Below are 16630 nucleotides of genomic sequence, written 5' to 3' on the forward strand. Positions count from 1 at the left end.
TGTACATGCATACTCGTTATTTGTTTCAGGTTAAATCTATCCTCTCTTCTCTTCTCTTTCAATATGTATTTCTGTGTTTTCCTTCAAACTATCCTCTTCTCTTTTGCCATGTATTTCTTTTTATTCTTCTTCAATCTCTCCTTTTTCTCCTTCGTTACCATGCAAGCGCATAGCCAGGATTCGGGCGCGTATCCAGGGGGGGGGGCGGTGGGGGCGGTCGCCCCACAAAAAATAAAACGCCGGCCAAATAAAAAAAAGAGAGAGAAAGAGAAGAAAAAAAGAAAGAGGACGTAGGAAGAGGGAAAAGGAGTCGAGAACGGTACAACGAATCGTCAAAGCTTCCGCGCTTCGCGCGGGAAGGGGGAAACTCATGCAGTTCAAATTAAGAAATATGAGTCGGGAAAAATATACAACGAATCGTCTTCTTTCTCTAATAATTTAATGAAACGTCAAAGCTTCTCGTGAGAAAGGGGAGGGACTGAATACAGATAAGGATTAAGAGTCGAGAGAGGTACAACGAATCGTCTTCTTTCTCTAATAATTTAATGAAACGTCAAAGCTTGGCGCGAGAGAGGGGAGGGACTGAATTCAGACAAGGATTATGAGTCGAGAAAGGTACAACGAATCGTCTTCTTTCAAAGCTTCCGCGCTTCGCACCCACCCCCTATAGGGAGCGCGCTTTGCGCGCTCTTTAAGTGATTCGCACGATTCGCGTGCTCACTACCGCCCCCCCCCCTCCCCTAAAATAAAATCCTGGCTACGCGCTTGCCAGGATTTTATTTTAGCCGGGGGGGGGCCGGGGGAGCGGTAGTGAGCACGCAAAGCGTGCAAATCACTTACAGAGCGCGCGTAGCGCGATCCCTAGGGGGGTGGGTGCAGAAAGAAGGCGATTCGTTGTACCGTTCTCGACTCTTAATCCTTGTCTAAATCCAGTTTCTATTGACGTTTCATTAACTTATTAGAAGACGATTAATTCGTTCTCGACTCTTAATCCTTGTTTGAATCAAGTTCCCCTTCCTCTGACGTTTCATTAAATTATAAAAGAAAGAAGACGATTCGTTGTGCCATTCTCGACTCATAATCATTGTCTGAATTCAGTTTGCCCCCCTAAGCTTTGACGTTTCATTAAAATTATTCGAGAAAGAAGACGATTCGTTGTACCGTTCTCGACTCTTAATCCTCATCTGAATTCAGTTTCCCCCCGCCCCTCCCGCGCCGCGAAGCGCGGAAGTCTTAACGTTTCATTAAATTATTAGAGAAAGAAGTCGATTCGTTGTACCGTTCTCGACTCTTAATCCTTTATCTTCCTACGTCCTCTTTCTTTCTTCTTTCTTTCTCTTTTTTAGTTTGTTTTTGGCCGGCGTTTTTTTTTTTTTTTTTTTGGTGGGGGGGGGGGGGGGGCCGCAACCACGCCCCCCCCCCTGGCTACGCGCATGTTCGTTACATAGTTTTTTGTTTTTCTTTCAATCTATATCCCCAGTTCTGCTTCGTTATGTATTTCTTTTGTTCTCCTTTATTCTAACCTCTAACCTTTCGTTTTATATATTTCTTTGTTTCTCCTTCAATCTATCCTTTTCTCCTTCGTCATCTATTTCTTTGTTTTAATCTGATAAATTCCCTTTCTCCTTCTTTATGTATTACCCTGTTTTTCCTTAGTCTAGATCTATGATCCTCTTATAGCTCTTCAATTATGTATTTCTATGTTCTTCCTTTGACTTATATATTCTCTTCTTTTTCCTTATGTATTTCCTTGTTTTTCATTCTCCATATCCTCTCCACTATCCTTGTTTTCCCCTTTCTATCATCTTCCCTTCCCTGGGTGTACGTACTTGCAAATACACATGTATATAGTGCGCTGACGACTTAGACTCTTTCACTAGAGCACTTCTTGGAATTTTCCCGCGAAAATGGCTAAACAGTTGTGTAAAAAAAAAATATGGGTACCGACCAGGATTAGATCCAGAGAAAAGCAATTGTGCGATATTATACAAGTCATGTACATGAAATGAATATTAGAAAATTGTCTCGAGCTTTCCAGGGTTGGGGTCCGAATTCTACCGAAAAATTCTCATACGTGATGCATAGATGCTACATATCGCGAAACATGGCTCTTTCTCCTTGCACATTTGGACGGCTACTCTTTTCGGGGATTTCCCCTAGGATTTGCGGTGTTTCAGCACTAAAACTAAAAGAACTAAGACAACCATCTAGGAACCAAGGAAACTATGTACCAGTTGATGATGTTGTATCAGGACTCACAGAGGAGCAACAGCAGGTTAGGTTTATGAAATACATCTCTAATATGTGTAGTCCCATAGCCATAGGTAGACATTTGTTTTGATTTTTTCTTCTTCTTCAATCTGCCTCCTGGTCTACTGAAGATTCTTGCAGATGCCGTATACTGGGCCTGGTTGGGGTATGCAGGTGGACCATTACACCGGGGTTACCCCCTACTCTTCTACGAATAGTGCAATGGGTTCTTAACGTGCTGCGCATGACGTCATCTAAATCTCATCTCATCCCTTCTAGTCTACGCCGAAGATAAAATGATTATGAAGAAAAACTGTGATAACGCCCAGGGAAAAAAATGCACGAGGGCTCGGGGCGAATTAGCCCCTAAATGCCAAAAAGAGCCCCCGAAAGTCATAAAAGAGCCCCCCAAAATTGCATAAAGTCCAATGCAAAACAAAATAAAGACTGTTATTTTCATGCAAACAAGCTTGAAAGTAGCCCCCGAAATTGTTAAAGTATTTTTTCCCCTGATAACGCCCTTACGAACGTGTAGCTCGCACACAGTTTTTCCTTCATAATCATTTTGCCTTCGGCATAGACTAGAAGAGATGAGATTCAGATAACGTCATGCGCAGCGAGAGTTAAAATACGTCTTGCAAGATTTTCAACATGTATTTCGATGTTGACCCATAATTTCCTAAAAAGGGACCATTAAACAGATTATTTCAGTTAAGTTGGTAAGTGGAACAGATTTATTATAGCCTAGGTCTAGGCCTAATTTACAATACAGGTCCCTGGCGTTAATTCAAATGGAGACAAAGCTTGGAGAAGAAGAGGATTTTCAAAAGAGAAAAATGTAGAGAAATGAAAGCGTATTAAAGAAGATGGTATTTAGATCTGAACGTATAATTTGTATTCAAACTAGATTTTGTGGAAAGAGAGAGAAGGAAGAACAATATTATTGTATATGGCATTCCTGAATCTCAGAGTCAGGATGCCGAAGTTAGAAAAAAGGAATATCGTGACCAGATAAACTCTATCTTTCACAAAGACCTCAATCTGAAAGCAGATGTCAGTCATGTAAGATCTTTGTACCGCCTTGGTAATACTAAAAAGTCTGATTTAGCTAGACCAATACCATCGAAAGTTGTTATGGATAATGGAGCTGCTACAGAGAAAGTTTTAAGGGGAGCTAGGTCTCCAGGCTCAAGTCAGGATCAGTACAGATCGCCAGAGACTTGCACAAAGGCCGAGAGAGAGGAACACAAGAGACTAAGAAATGTTCTGAAGGAGATAATTGAAAGGGGTGAAGAGAACCTTGTAATACGAGGCGGAAAGGTAATAAAGCGGACTTTTCATCACGATGGAGGAGTCGGCGACCACTAGTCAATTAGGAGATGGATTTTTAAATACACTCACCAGCACTGCACAGTATTGTGATCACGATGTACATAGTGGAACACAGAGCACAGCACATAGTGCGAATTTAAACTTTGAGTATACTGCACCAGGGATTGATCATTGATCCACCATCTTCAAAGGTTACTGAACACGAGAAAGTCAATGATCTAACCAACCATCCAGACTATATAGTCCCATCTATTAAACGTTCTTCATTTAATTTCCTTTTCAATGTAGCTCCGAGAAACTGTATTCAAATTTGCCCAGCAGGAGTTGGCACCCTATGCGGCTGAAATCGATGCCAAAAATACATTTGATAACTTGAGGGTAAGTTTAGGAAAGCATTGTCACAGTAAATCATAAAAACTCTTTGATTTGTTCTATAATCGTACCGGTACCTCTGTATGTTTCTTGCTATAATGTTCTATTATCCTACACATGTTGTAATTTCTTGTGATTTTCATTCTTGATTTCAAGTGGATTTGGCACCTTATACAAGTAATAAGTGTAATTATCTGCATTGATATAGCAGATTAATATCATCTATCAAACCTATTATGGAATTAATAGTTTCATACTGCTGACGGTTATTTTCAAACTTTTCATTCACCTAGCTCAATCACATGCTTTGATACTGAAAGTGACAACATTTTGTTATTGCATGATATAAAACACAAAGTAATAGCAAAAATATATTGGTTTGAATACCGGTAATAACGAATTTAAATTTAACATGGAAGCTAATAAATGATTAATGTTACTGTCTCTTCCTTTATATAAATATATTTTTCCTTCTTCTTAATGGTCAACAATCTGTTTTTAAATTTCAATTACTTTTAAAAATCATTTCTTGACAGTGCAAATATGTACAATGTACATGTACATGTAGTCAACAACAAAGTCTTACAAAATCAGGTTTCTTTGTAAATGGTTGACTTATTTTCCTTCATTTTTGCTTCTTTAAATGTGTTTATTTTCCTTAGGAATTCTTTAAGAAGATGGGCAGTATGGGTTTCCTTGGAATCACTGCACCAGGTATGATATACTGTACATGTATGTATACACACATGTATATAAATCTTCTTTTAGACAATCTGAATACGTCCGTCGATTGAGCCTCAAACTCGGTCTACGGTAGGCAGATTCCCTTCTTCACACCCTTGTATCAAAGCTGTCCACATTCAACCTGCAAATACATTGCTCTTCTATTGGGATGAGAACCGCTCTTCTAATTCCCCTGGGTCGAGTGTGGCAAATGTAGATTACTGTCTTGCAGCTCTTGCGAAAGGACAGTAGTGCCATTGCAGTGATTCTAATAATTTTCATCTCGTATTTTAGATCCGTTAATACCAAAGGATACTCGGTTCTACACATTTATCATTGCTTTATTAATTTACAAAGTGATTTTGACTCTTACTCCAGTTCAAGCCAAGTTCTTCTTTATAGTGTATCCACTAACCTCACTTGGGTGAAGTGAGGCCCCAAAAATCAATGTCTTGCCAAAAAATGGTCATGCCATGGCAGGGATTCAAATAATTATGTTTTTTTTTATAATAATGAAAATAATAATGGCTTCTTATATAGCGCACATGTCCGCCACGTCGTGACGCTCCTGGCGCCTCCCGATCATTACACTGGCTTTAGCAAGGCGGCCATCACGGCGCTCTAGCATTTCAAGGAATTAATTCCTGCCAGGTACCCATTTAGATCACCTGGTTTGAGTGTGGTAAATGTAGATCAATGTCTTGCCAAAGGACATTTGTTATTGTTTTTGCAGAGGAGTATGGAGGATTGGGAGGAAGTTACACTGATCATGTGGTCATCATGGAGGAATTATCGAGAGCGTCTGGAAGTATAGGTATGAGTTACGGAGCCCATTCCAACCTCTGTGTCAATCAGCTTGTAAGGAATGGGAACGAGGACCAGAAGGCAAAATATCTGCCCAAGGTGGGTTTACTATAAAATAGAAAAAAAGCTCTACTTATAATCCTTATAATGATGTGTGAACCTATATAAGACACATATGAAACTGCTGAACAAATAAGTGCTGCTTTAAACAAAAATGGAAAAAATGGAGAAAAATGGTAACTGATGCAAAAAATAACCCTACGTGTACGCACTTAACTGTTTTTTCTAAGAGGCAGAAATGTGAAGAACTTTATACATGTACTATTTCATTTTCGCCACATGTTTTTTTTTTTTTTTTTTTTTTTTTTAAATTAATTAATTAATTTATTATTATTTATTTATTTATTTATTAATTTATATTATTATTATTATTATTATTATTATTATTTATTGATTTTATTATTATTATTATTATTTTTTTTTTTTTTTTATTTATTTATTTTTTTTGGAGGGGGGGGGGGGGGGGGGCTCTTTAGCATGTAATATTGTGAATATACATGTAGCATGAGGATTTATGTTTAATTCAATTTATCAGGGATGATATGTTGTTGACACTATGAACATGATAGACAAAGAGAGCGGACAAAATATACAGTTCCTCAGGTAGACAAAGTAACATCCCTTCACTGCTATTATGTAAAAAGGGGAATATGCATGTGACACTTGTTCTACACACTTTTACATAATAGCAGTGAAGGGATGTTTCTTTGTCTACCTGAGGAACTGTTTATTTTGTCCGCTTTCTTTGTCACTCATGTTCATAGTGTGACTTTATTTTAAAGATGAAGGGATAGGCTTAAAGTTCAATGAACTTTAAGTTTAAGTTTGGATTTAAGTATAGTATCGAGTACAGGGTTGAAGTAAGAATCTTTTTTTGAAATTTAGGAAATTGAGCACAGAGCAATTGACACTGAACATATGTTTTACAACCTTCTCAACAATTATGCCACATTTTGAGGTTTGACTCAGAGCCCTTGTTTCTGCACACGCTGCACCCATTTTTTGTTTCATGACTATATTGCATGTGATGCTTGAAAGCTGAAAAGGAAAATGAGTTTTAAAGTCCTTAAATTGGCAGCACATGAGAGATTAACAATCAATGATTTTCTATAAAAACTGGCCATTTAAAAAAAAAATTGACAACACTCTCGCCCGTGTATATATCGTTGTCAGAAACATTGCATTTCATCTATCATTGTAGTGATAAAAGAAAAGTATTATTGTTGCCAATTTGAAGAAAAACACATGATCAATTTAGCCCTTCAAATAAATCCTGTCCTGAAAGGGTTAAAGGTAAAGACCAGTTTTGGAAACGCCCCAATTTCTAAAAATGAAATGGAAGCTCCTATAAAAAATTTGCTGGGAAACCGCCTACTAATTGATATATTTGGTAAATTAGTTTATCTATTGGTGTGTGAGAGATAAAAACGCATGTGTCGTGCACGTGTGCGTAGTCCCTTATACATCTTTCTGTCTACAGTGCTTGTAACTTTATGAAGACTGGGCCAAATTTCTTATCATTTTGATGATTCCAGATCCTTGCAGTACATCTATGCTAGATGATCAACCTTTTCTGATCGATTTCACGTTTCTTTCACAATGCAATTGCATGACCATAACTGGTCTTTATCTTTAAAGGAGATATCATTTAATTGTCAAATTCATGTTTTGAATATTTGTCTCATGATGTAGCTTATCAGTGGAGAGCACATTGGAGCCCTAGCAATGAGTGAATCTGGAAGTGGATCTGATGTTGTTTCCATGAAGCTCAAGGCAGAACGAAAAGGTACCGTAAATCTCTGTGTATAAGGCGCACCCCTATTTTGGGGGCAAACAACAACAAAAACAAAAAAAAACAAAAAACAAAAAAACAAAAACAAAAAATTGTTTTTTGTTTTGTTGATGTTGATGTTTTGTTGCCGAAAAAACCACGCGGGGAAGGACCTTCATTTTACATCGAGGTGCAGTTCAAGTTGTAACAATGTCGTTGTAGACGAATGTGTAAGATCATTAATGTAAATTAAAAACAGGTCCAGACTCTAAGGCTTCATGATACCAAGTGTCCCACACCAGCCTCATCACATCACCTAGCAGAAGCACTGTGTTCTATGCCAAACATCAATAGTCATGCATGATATGAATAGACAAAAAAATTGAGGAATTATTGTTATAAACTACATATTGAGATCTATTAGAAAGATTACTTTCAAACCAAGATGACAGACAAATTTGAGTGTTGTTGTAGTTTCCGAGTGGTGAGTCAACACACTGATTACTGAGCTGGGAGACATTGCCAGGCATAGCGCCATAAATCGAAACTAAAAAATAAAAAAAAAATTTTGTGTACCTGTGTATAAGACGCACACCCGACTTTCAAATTTTTTCGGCGGCAAAAAAGTGCGCCTTATACACGGAGATTTAAACACCTTTAAACACCTTTAACACCTTTCAAATTTCTGTGACCATGGTACATTTAGATGACCACTATTTGTTGAATGGCAGCAAATTCTGGATTACCAATGGACCCGATGCAGATGTACTGGTAGTCTACGCCAAAACAGACCTTGGTGTAGAACCAAGCCAAGGCATCACAACATTCCTCATCGAAAAGGTATTGCTCTAGATTTTTATTTATTTATGGACCTTTTTATCTAGTAGTAGTAGTAGCCGCAGCAGCATTCATTGAATATAATGCTCCTTTTTCTTCCAATTCTTCTCTTTTTTTTCTCATCTATATAAGCAAGTCCTCTGTTTTTATCCTTCATTAGATTTTCTCTTTCAATCTTTTCTATTTTCACCCTTCCGTATCCTTTCCCTCATCTGTGTTTCTATCTACAGTGTTTCACTTTCTACAATAACTTGTAACTCCTCTATATAAAGTAAAATGATACCTTTGACCACAGAAAATCCTTATCATGGCAAAGTTTGATCGTAAACCCGTACATCTGTATTTACTTGGTATTTGTTTTGTTGTTTTTTCACTTTCTTTCAGCGCCATTCCTCTCAATATTTCCTTTTCTTTTGGTCCTTTCCATATTCCATGATGTATTTTGTACTACTGTTTGTACGTTTTTATGATTGAGGTTAAATTAAACGTCTTGTACCTTGAATCTAATGTTTTAATATATTCATTAGGGCATGGATGGATTCAGCACCGCACAGAAGCTCGACAAGCTGGGTATGAGAGGGTGTGACACGTGCGAACTGGTCTTTGAAGATTGTAAAGTTCCGGGTAAGTGATAGTTTCAATGGTGTCTCTCACATATGAGCTGGGCCCCATTTCACAAAACTTGTCATGAGTGACAAATGACAGTTATTGTTATAAGCTAGTGAAATCCTTGCTTCTGATTGGTTAATAGCAGATTTGTCACTGATTTTTGTCATTTGTCTTTGAAAAAAGGCTTTGTGATACAAGTCCCTGGTCTTTAGAAGGGTAAAGTACCATAGAGAAAAAAAAGTGAATAGATGAAGTAGCCTTCAAAGGTTTTTTCAATTTCCAGATGAAATTAAGATTGAAAAAATTCTGAAAAAAGTTTGGAGATAGCCTTATCAGAATTGGTCTTTGAAGATTGTTGAGTTCCAGGTAAAATTTTACCTTCACAAGTGGACTGATCTTAATAACAATAATATACCATACTTATATCGCGCATATCACAATATGTCTCTATGTGCTGTAAGAAAGATTAAGAAGGAAAGGTGGATCTAGAGTAACATAAGAAGAGTTAGATATGCTCAACATACTTCCTCATAGGCATTAACATGTAAGACCAAATCTTTAGTTTTTTTTTACCCTGGCTTTAGCATGGCTGCCATACGGCGCTCTAGCATTTCAAGGAATAAATTCCTACCAGGTACCCATTTACCTCACCTGGGTGGGGTGTGGCAAATGAAGATCAATGTCTTGCCAAAGGATATAAGTGCGGCGGCGGGACTCGAACCGCGGACCTTTGACAGTGGACACAATGTAATGATGCATGAGTTTGCATCATTTATAAAATCATGTAGCATTACACTACATATACAAGTAAAATAGTAAATACCTGTTTAGCAATGTATACATGTGAATGCTGACCAAACTTGTCTTTATTTGAGCAGTTGAGAATGTGATGGGGTCCCTGAACAAAGGAGTCTATGTCTTGATGAGTGGTCTGGATCTGGAGAGGCTGGTTCTGGCTGGTGGACCAATCGGGTAAGAGTCTGCTTCAGTCCCAAACACTAACGTAGTTGTCCTGGAGGGGGGGGGGGGGGGAGGGGGGGGGGGGAGGGGGGGGGGGAGGGGGGAGGGGAGGGGGAGGGGGGGTGTTTCACAAAGATCCCAAATCAACCTTAACTCTAAGTTGGACTTAAATATTATGGAGAGCCATTGGCAGCCTTAAAGGGATAGTTGAGTTCTTTTTTCAGACCGCAAAAGCCTTGAAAGGGCATGGTTATTGCTCTTATTCTTATCTATGACATTTACAGTGCCCTTTTATAACCTAAAGTTGCTATGAAGGTAATTTTAGACCCCAAAATGTGTGAAATTTAGCCAATACGATCATACCAATTCAGCTCCACTTTCAAAAAAACACGGTGACGGTGAATTTATTATTTAATTACAAATAACAATACATGAGCCGGTTAATTGTGAGTAATATAAGCAACACAAAAAAGCCAACAAAAAAGCCAACATCGGCATTGAATAAAATACGACGTAAAATGCGTTATTTCGGGTTTCTCAACAGTTTTTTCAAATTTTTCAAAATAACTAATATTTGTGGTGGTGCACAAGTATTAGAAATCGTTATATTTCAGCCGTCTCTGAACCGATTTTGATCAAACAGAAAAGATGATTTTGTCATTTAAATATTATGTTCTTTCAAATTTAACACTCAGTTTTCATTATTTTTTATTTTTTGTTTTTGTTTTAAATGATATTTTATTTCCTTCCTCATAATTTCACATAACAAGAAATTCACATAACAAGAAATTATCAAATTAAGCAATATAAAACAAGATCTTTGATACAAGACACTTCATGAGTTACATCACTCAATGAACATAGAAAAAAAAGGAAAAAAAAAATCTTGCATGTAACAGTGTATAATCAAAATAACAGTAGAGGAAGGTTTAAAGTGTAGATTTTTTTGTTTTAAATGATATTTTATTTCCTTCCTCATAATTTCACATAGCAAGAAATTCACATAACAAGAAATTATTATCTAACAAAAAAATTATTTTGTGTAGCGCCCTCTGCAACAGAACTCAACTATCCCTTTAACCCTTACTGTACTGGGGGGGGGGGCTGGGAGGCCCCCCCCCTCGACATTTTTGGAGATTGCGCCGCAACCGCTTGAAATTTCAAATTGTCGTTTCATGACTTTTTTTCCTCAAGTCTTACGCACATTTTGATACCATTTTCGTCGAAATTGGATATACCTGTAAGGTTTTACATAACAATTAGTATGGGCATGTCATCAAAAAGTGCTATATAAATACAGGTTTAGATGTATTTCTTCCTAAGTGGGAGATATGAACTGATATCAAATTGCGTTTATATGTTTCTCAAAGTAACTTGATGTATTCCAGAACAAAAGAATACATTAGAAATAAAACAATACACATAATAAGAAATAAAAAACAATAAAATACATAAAATACATAAAATACAAGAGGTGTTGTGGTCGAGTGAATACGTCGCCGGACTGTCGATCACAAGGTCCGTGGTTCGAGTCCCGCCGCCGCACTAATGTCCTTTGGCAAGACATTGATCTACATTTGCCACACTCCACCCAGGTGAAGTAAATGGGTACCTGGTAGGAATTTATTCCTTGAAATGCTAGAGCGCCGTATGGCAGCCGTGCTAAAGCCAGGGTAATAATCGGGAGCGCCAGGAGGGTCAAATCTGACTGACATGAGCGCTATACAAGAACCCACTATTATTATTATTATTATAAAAAAATAAATATTTGAAAATCGCATCAAATTTGCATAAATTATCATTATCAATTACATCTAAATAACTACTTTAAAAAGTGTGTTAGAAAATAATGAGTTTGAACATTCAAAAAGTGGAGTCTGACAATTTTTGTAATGATTCTAGTTCCCTGTATATTTCCAGATTTAATATTCATGAATGCGTAAGTTCAAATATCATAAAACTAATGAAACCTCATGAATTTGAGATGAAGGAAACATTTATTCATTACATTTTCAAGATTATTCACAAGTCTACAGACAAATATGAAGATTTTTCTGTAAAATGCATAAAATTTGCATTTTGCATAATTAATGAGGCTATAACGACAAAAATTTGCATATGAGGAAAGAACTTATTATACCATCTTGTTGCTTACATAAATACATGTATCTACAAACATTCACATTTTCGTGTTCATTGGACATTCGACGGCCGAGATCATAGGGGGGGGGGGGGGGGGGCCTCCCAGGCAACTTGAAGAAGTTCACACACAATATTTCATAAATCTTCTAACACTTATGTTGGAAAATATTCTAAAGGACAAATAATCATGATAGTATAATAGTGCTATTTGATGAATATTTTTCATACAATCCAGAAGAAGGATTTATGTAATAATCGAGCATTTTTTTTTTTTTTTTTTAATTTTTTTTTTGCACCACCACTCACAAAAGCCCACATTTTGTTTGTTTCCCCTAAAAAGTTTAATTATCCAATGCAACATGTATTATAAACACCACTCTATCACAAAATTGTTTTTCTTTTGATCGAAGATTCATTAAAGTCTGCGAGGTCGCTCAAAGCCAATTTCCCCGGAAAAGTACCCTCTTGATTTTAAAATTGTTGATCAATTCCTTTCTTCTTTCGAGTTTCCAGATTATTAATGTATCCCAAAGGGAGCCCCCTGTCTACACCCGAGAGACAGGACGGTGTCTGGACGGTGTCTTAGAACGGACAGGACTACGCGGTAACCTACAGGATACAAAAATCTACATTTTGTCGTATTTAAAAAAAAAAAAATTCTTCATCTATTTTCTCTTTCATTTCATTTTAAGGGGGAAAAAAAAAAAAAAAAAAAAAAAAAAAGAGAGAAGCCTATATTTTAAGTTATATTTTTTGATACTCTTATTTAAAAAAAAAGAGAAAGAAAGAAATTAATATTAAAAAGAAAGGCGTTGGTGATAATAGTCAGGTCTTGACTGATTGCCATTACAACAAAAAACAACAACAACTGTTTTGTTAAACACCCCCCCCCCCCTATCGTATATATAAAAGTAAGCTTGATGCATATATACATTTGATAAACCAATATCTTCCAGAAATCCCAGTATCTAATTTGATCTGGTAACTTTGTTTTTTGTTTTTTGTCACAGTTTAATGCAAGCAGCTTGTGATGTAGCATTCCCATACCTTCATCAAAGAAAGCAGTTTGGTCGACCTATCGGAGAGTTTCAGGTAAGATACATGTAGGGAAAATTGTGGGAAGAAGGAGTAGGGGAAGATGGAGGATACTTTGGATGGACAGTCTGCAGAAATTGTTGGAAGAGAGACGAATGAAAGAACTGGGGGTGGTATTAATACAGAAGGCTAGGAGCCGAGGGTTGTGGAACAGCATGATCGCCAAAGTCAAACGATGTGGCACTTAGAGAGAGAGAGAGACATGTAGTTCATGTTATACAACTCACTCCTAGATCCTAATCAAATGATTGGTTGAACAAGGTCACGTGTGATCCATTCACTGAGACTGTCCCAAGTTTTTGAATGGTGAAGCATGTTATAGCTTCCGGTTCTATCCGGTACTTTTTAAGCAGTGCGCGTAGAGGTATTTAGTGCACTTATCTCTGTGTGCAGGCCAAAGTAAGCCCATTAAACTTAGGATTTATTTATTTATTTGCCAGCGATAATGCCACCTAACAATCTTGATATTAATTCTTTTTACATCAAATAACAAGGATCTAGGAGTTTTGTTGTGTAAAACCAATGGTGCATGTTTTCATTTGTTCCTTACATGATCTATCCACTCTTGCTGAGGCTGTTATGCACTTACTCAGCTGCATACAGCCTCAGCTTGAGTATGGATATATCATATAATGAACGTATTTGCACGCATCATTTGTACTAAATGTGGAAAGAAAATTTGTTTGACATTGATTGATAATAACTTAAAAGTTACAACTATTATCAGGGATAAAAGTTTGGAATTTTTAAAGTTGGAGATTGCAGAATTCATAATGAAATTGTTGAAAATATTCATCGTGCAATAAAGTTTTCAATTATTTTTAAAGATTTTTTTTCTTGTTAACAATTGTCAATGGAGGGCGTGGGATCTTTGCATATAACAACATCAGTGAAGATGTGCAGGTGGACTCAAGCATAAGTGTGAGAGAGAGAGAGAGAGAGAGAAAAAGAGAGAGAGAGAGAGAAAGAGAGAGAGAGAGAGAAAAGAGAGGGACAAGGGGGGGGGGGAAGATGTCTCTGAAATGATTTTGATTGCTTTGAGCATATTGAAACAGATTTCTTACTTATGATAAACCAAGATGTGGACTGTATTTCTTCATATAACATACTAAACATGAAGCTTTTTGTAACATCTAAAGATCTATTTGTTGATAATTCTACAAAGATATGCTTTTCTATTTTCAGTTAATGCAAGGGAAGATGGCTGATATGGTCACGAGGTTAAATTCAGTCAGGTCGTACGTCTACAACGTTGCTCGTGCTGCGGATCGGGGTCACGTGAGCGCCAGGGATTGCGCAGGGGTGATTCTTGTAGCCGCCGAGACGGCAACACAGGTCTGCTTAGATGCCATTCAGTGTTTAGGTATGTCGCATCTCGATTTAAAGGCATCGTTTAACAATTTAAATCTGAGATGCATTGTCCTACGTGTTATCAGTGTCTGTGATATGGTGTAATATTGAAGCCAAATTACGCTTCAAAATGATCAAGCAGTGCCTCAAAAAAGTAAAAATCTTTTAGTGACCGGTTTTACCATACCGGGTACTCTTTTTTCCCAATAGACTGTAGTGTTATTAAAACCATTAGGAAAACGCAAAATTTGATTTCGATTTCCAATCATAAATATCTTAATAAGCAGACAGGCGATCGGCTTGTCTGACCTTAAGGTTTATAATTACGATTGCAGCATGAGCTAAATCCAGGATTTTGTTTCAGAATCTGAGACAAAGTTATCCAATCCCTTTAAAAAAAGGGCCCTTGCTACATCTTTAGAGATGGGGATGGTAGGAAGATACAAAGTCCTGCATTGATAACTACACTATTAATTCATTGAAGAAAAATGGTGTACCGGTAAGTCATTCACAATATGGATGTAGAAAATCACACGACTGGTATGATGTCACTGCGATTTTGGAGCCAATTGGGAATCTTGCAATTCCCCAATATTCATATAACTATTTAGAACTCAACATTCAAAAATTTACATGTTTGATTGTTCATATCAGATATTTTTTTTTTTGTCGCCCTCTTTGGGCCGATATTATTCTATTTTAAATTTTTTTTTTCTTTTTTTCTTCATAATTTGATTTTATGCATTTATATCTAATTTAATTAAACTAAAAAAAAATACATATTTTGTTATTCATTAATAAAAAAAAAATCTAAAAAAAACGGTAAAAAAAAAAACTTTTTTAAAATGCCGGCCGTAGATTTTTGGATCGGTCACAAAGGACAATACAACAAGTTTTTATTTTAGGCCTTATAAACTGGAGAGGCATCATGTCATTTTATAGCTCCCCAAACTAAATATGTATCCGACCCATATCTTTCATGGTAACAATTTTTTTCCTTCTTTTTCCACTTTCTGTTTTCTCAGGGGGTAATGGATACATCAATGACTATCCTACCGGTCGGCTGCTCCGTGATGCCAAGCTCGCTGAGATTGGAGCAGGGACCAGCGAAATCAGAAGACTTGTCATTGGACGGTCATTCAATGAAGAATTCAAATCTACACTCTAAAAAACATCACTTATTATTTTGTCAAGATAAATGGGATTTATATTTCTTTCTTATCACTGTAGATGGGCAAAGTATACACTTTTTATTTTTATTTAATATTGTTTGTTATTGTTGACAAAATGAAGAAATGGTACAAAGGAGTCACAATGTATCCCTGAGAAAGTTTGTACAAGCCATGAGGATCTGAAAATTTAAAGCTAATTAACAGAAGGCTCATTACACATGTTTTTCACCTCATCTTTCTTGATATATTCCTCTTACTTACCCTTCCTTTCTTTTCCTTCCATTCTTTTCTCACCTTTGTTGATTCTTGCTCCTATTCCTCATTCATCCCTTCTTTCTTTCCATACTCATTGAATTTTGATATAGAGTTTTAATATTATATTTTTTATACATGTATATATTATGTCATAGTTCTAAGACTATTGTACTTTTAACTTGTAAATACGTGTACTTTTCAATTGTATTCCAATGGCAATTCAGTTGTAAGACTGCGACGATGGAATTTGTTCAATAAAACCTTTCGATATAGATGTAATCAGTCCATGTCCTAGTTAGTCTGCCCCTCCTTCTACTCCCGTCAGTTTGTCTTTCCAAGATGGTGCTTGCCAAGCTGTTCTTTCATCTAGTTACAAGCTCAAACCACTGTAGTTGTTTTCTTTTCACAGTTGTGATGAGGTGATCAGGTTCCCCTATATAACTCTTCATTGTCTCTCACTTTCTTGTTGGACATATGCAAAGTGTAGTAGATATGCTTAAAGGCATCGTTTAACATGTTAAATCTGAGATGCACGGCCCCACATGTACGTGTTTTCAGTGTCTGGGAGGCCCCCCCCCCCCCCCTCCCTCGAAATTTTTGGAGATTGCGCCGCAACCACTTGCAATTTTGAATTGTAGTTTCATGACTTTCCCCCTCAAGTCTTACGCACATTTTGATACCATTTTCGTCAAAATCGGATATACCTGTAAGGTGTTGCATAACAATTAGTATGCCCATGTCATCAAAAATATGCTACAATTTATGCAAATTTATGCAAATTAACCTATGCATTTTCAAATATCATGAAAATAATGTAACCTCATAAATTTGAGATGAAGGAAACATTTATTCAATACATTTTCAACATTCTTCACAAGTCTACAGACAAATATGTAGA

General features: G+C 36.8%; 1 protein-coding gene across 1 annotated transcript; it reads left to right on the top strand.

Annotated features, from left to right (window-relative positions):
* The first annotated feature begins 2066 nt into the window (after positions 1 to 2066).
* LOC589757 (isovaleryl-CoA dehydrogenase, mitochondrial) lies at positions 2067 to 15498 on the top strand. The gene is made up of 11 exons (XM_030979612.1): positions 2067 to 2275; positions 3871 to 3960; positions 4617 to 4668; positions 5411 to 5580; positions 7234 to 7327; positions 8019 to 8152; positions 8677 to 8773; positions 9637 to 9730; positions 12871 to 12952; positions 14141 to 14318; positions 15331 to 15498. The coding sequence occupies exons 1-11, from the start codon at positions 2078 to 2080 to the stop codon at positions 15471 to 15473; spliced, it is 1332 nt and encodes a 443-aa protein (XP_030835472.1). The 5' UTR covers positions 2067 to 2077; the 3' UTR covers positions 15474 to 15498.
* The last annotated feature ends 1132 nt before the right edge of the window (positions 15499 to 16630 follow it).

This window comes from Strongylocentrotus purpuratus, unplaced genomic scaffold (assembly GCF_000002235.5).
Source record: "Strongylocentrotus purpuratus isolate Spur 01 unplaced genomic scaffold, Spur_5.0 spur5_scaffold_10, whole genome shotgun sequence".
In the NCBI taxonomy this organism is placed as follows: Eukaryota; Metazoa; Echinodermata; class Echinoidea; order Camarodonta; family Strongylocentrotidae; genus Strongylocentrotus; species Strongylocentrotus purpuratus.

Excerpts from the sequence above, each read along its gene's own strand:
- LOC589757 (XM_030979612.1), top strand. The coding sequence starts at position 2,078 with ATGCATAGATGCTACATATCGCGAAACATGGCTCTTTCTCCTTGCACA. Across the intron at positions 7,328-8,018 it reads GCTCAAGGCAGAACGAAAAG|ATGACCACTATTTGTTGAAT; the intron begins GTACCGTAAATC and ends TGGTACATTTAG. Across the intron at positions 8,153-8,676 it reads CAACATTCCTCATCGAAAAG|GGCATGGATGGATTCAGCAC; the intron begins GTATTGCTCTAG and ends TATATTCATTAG.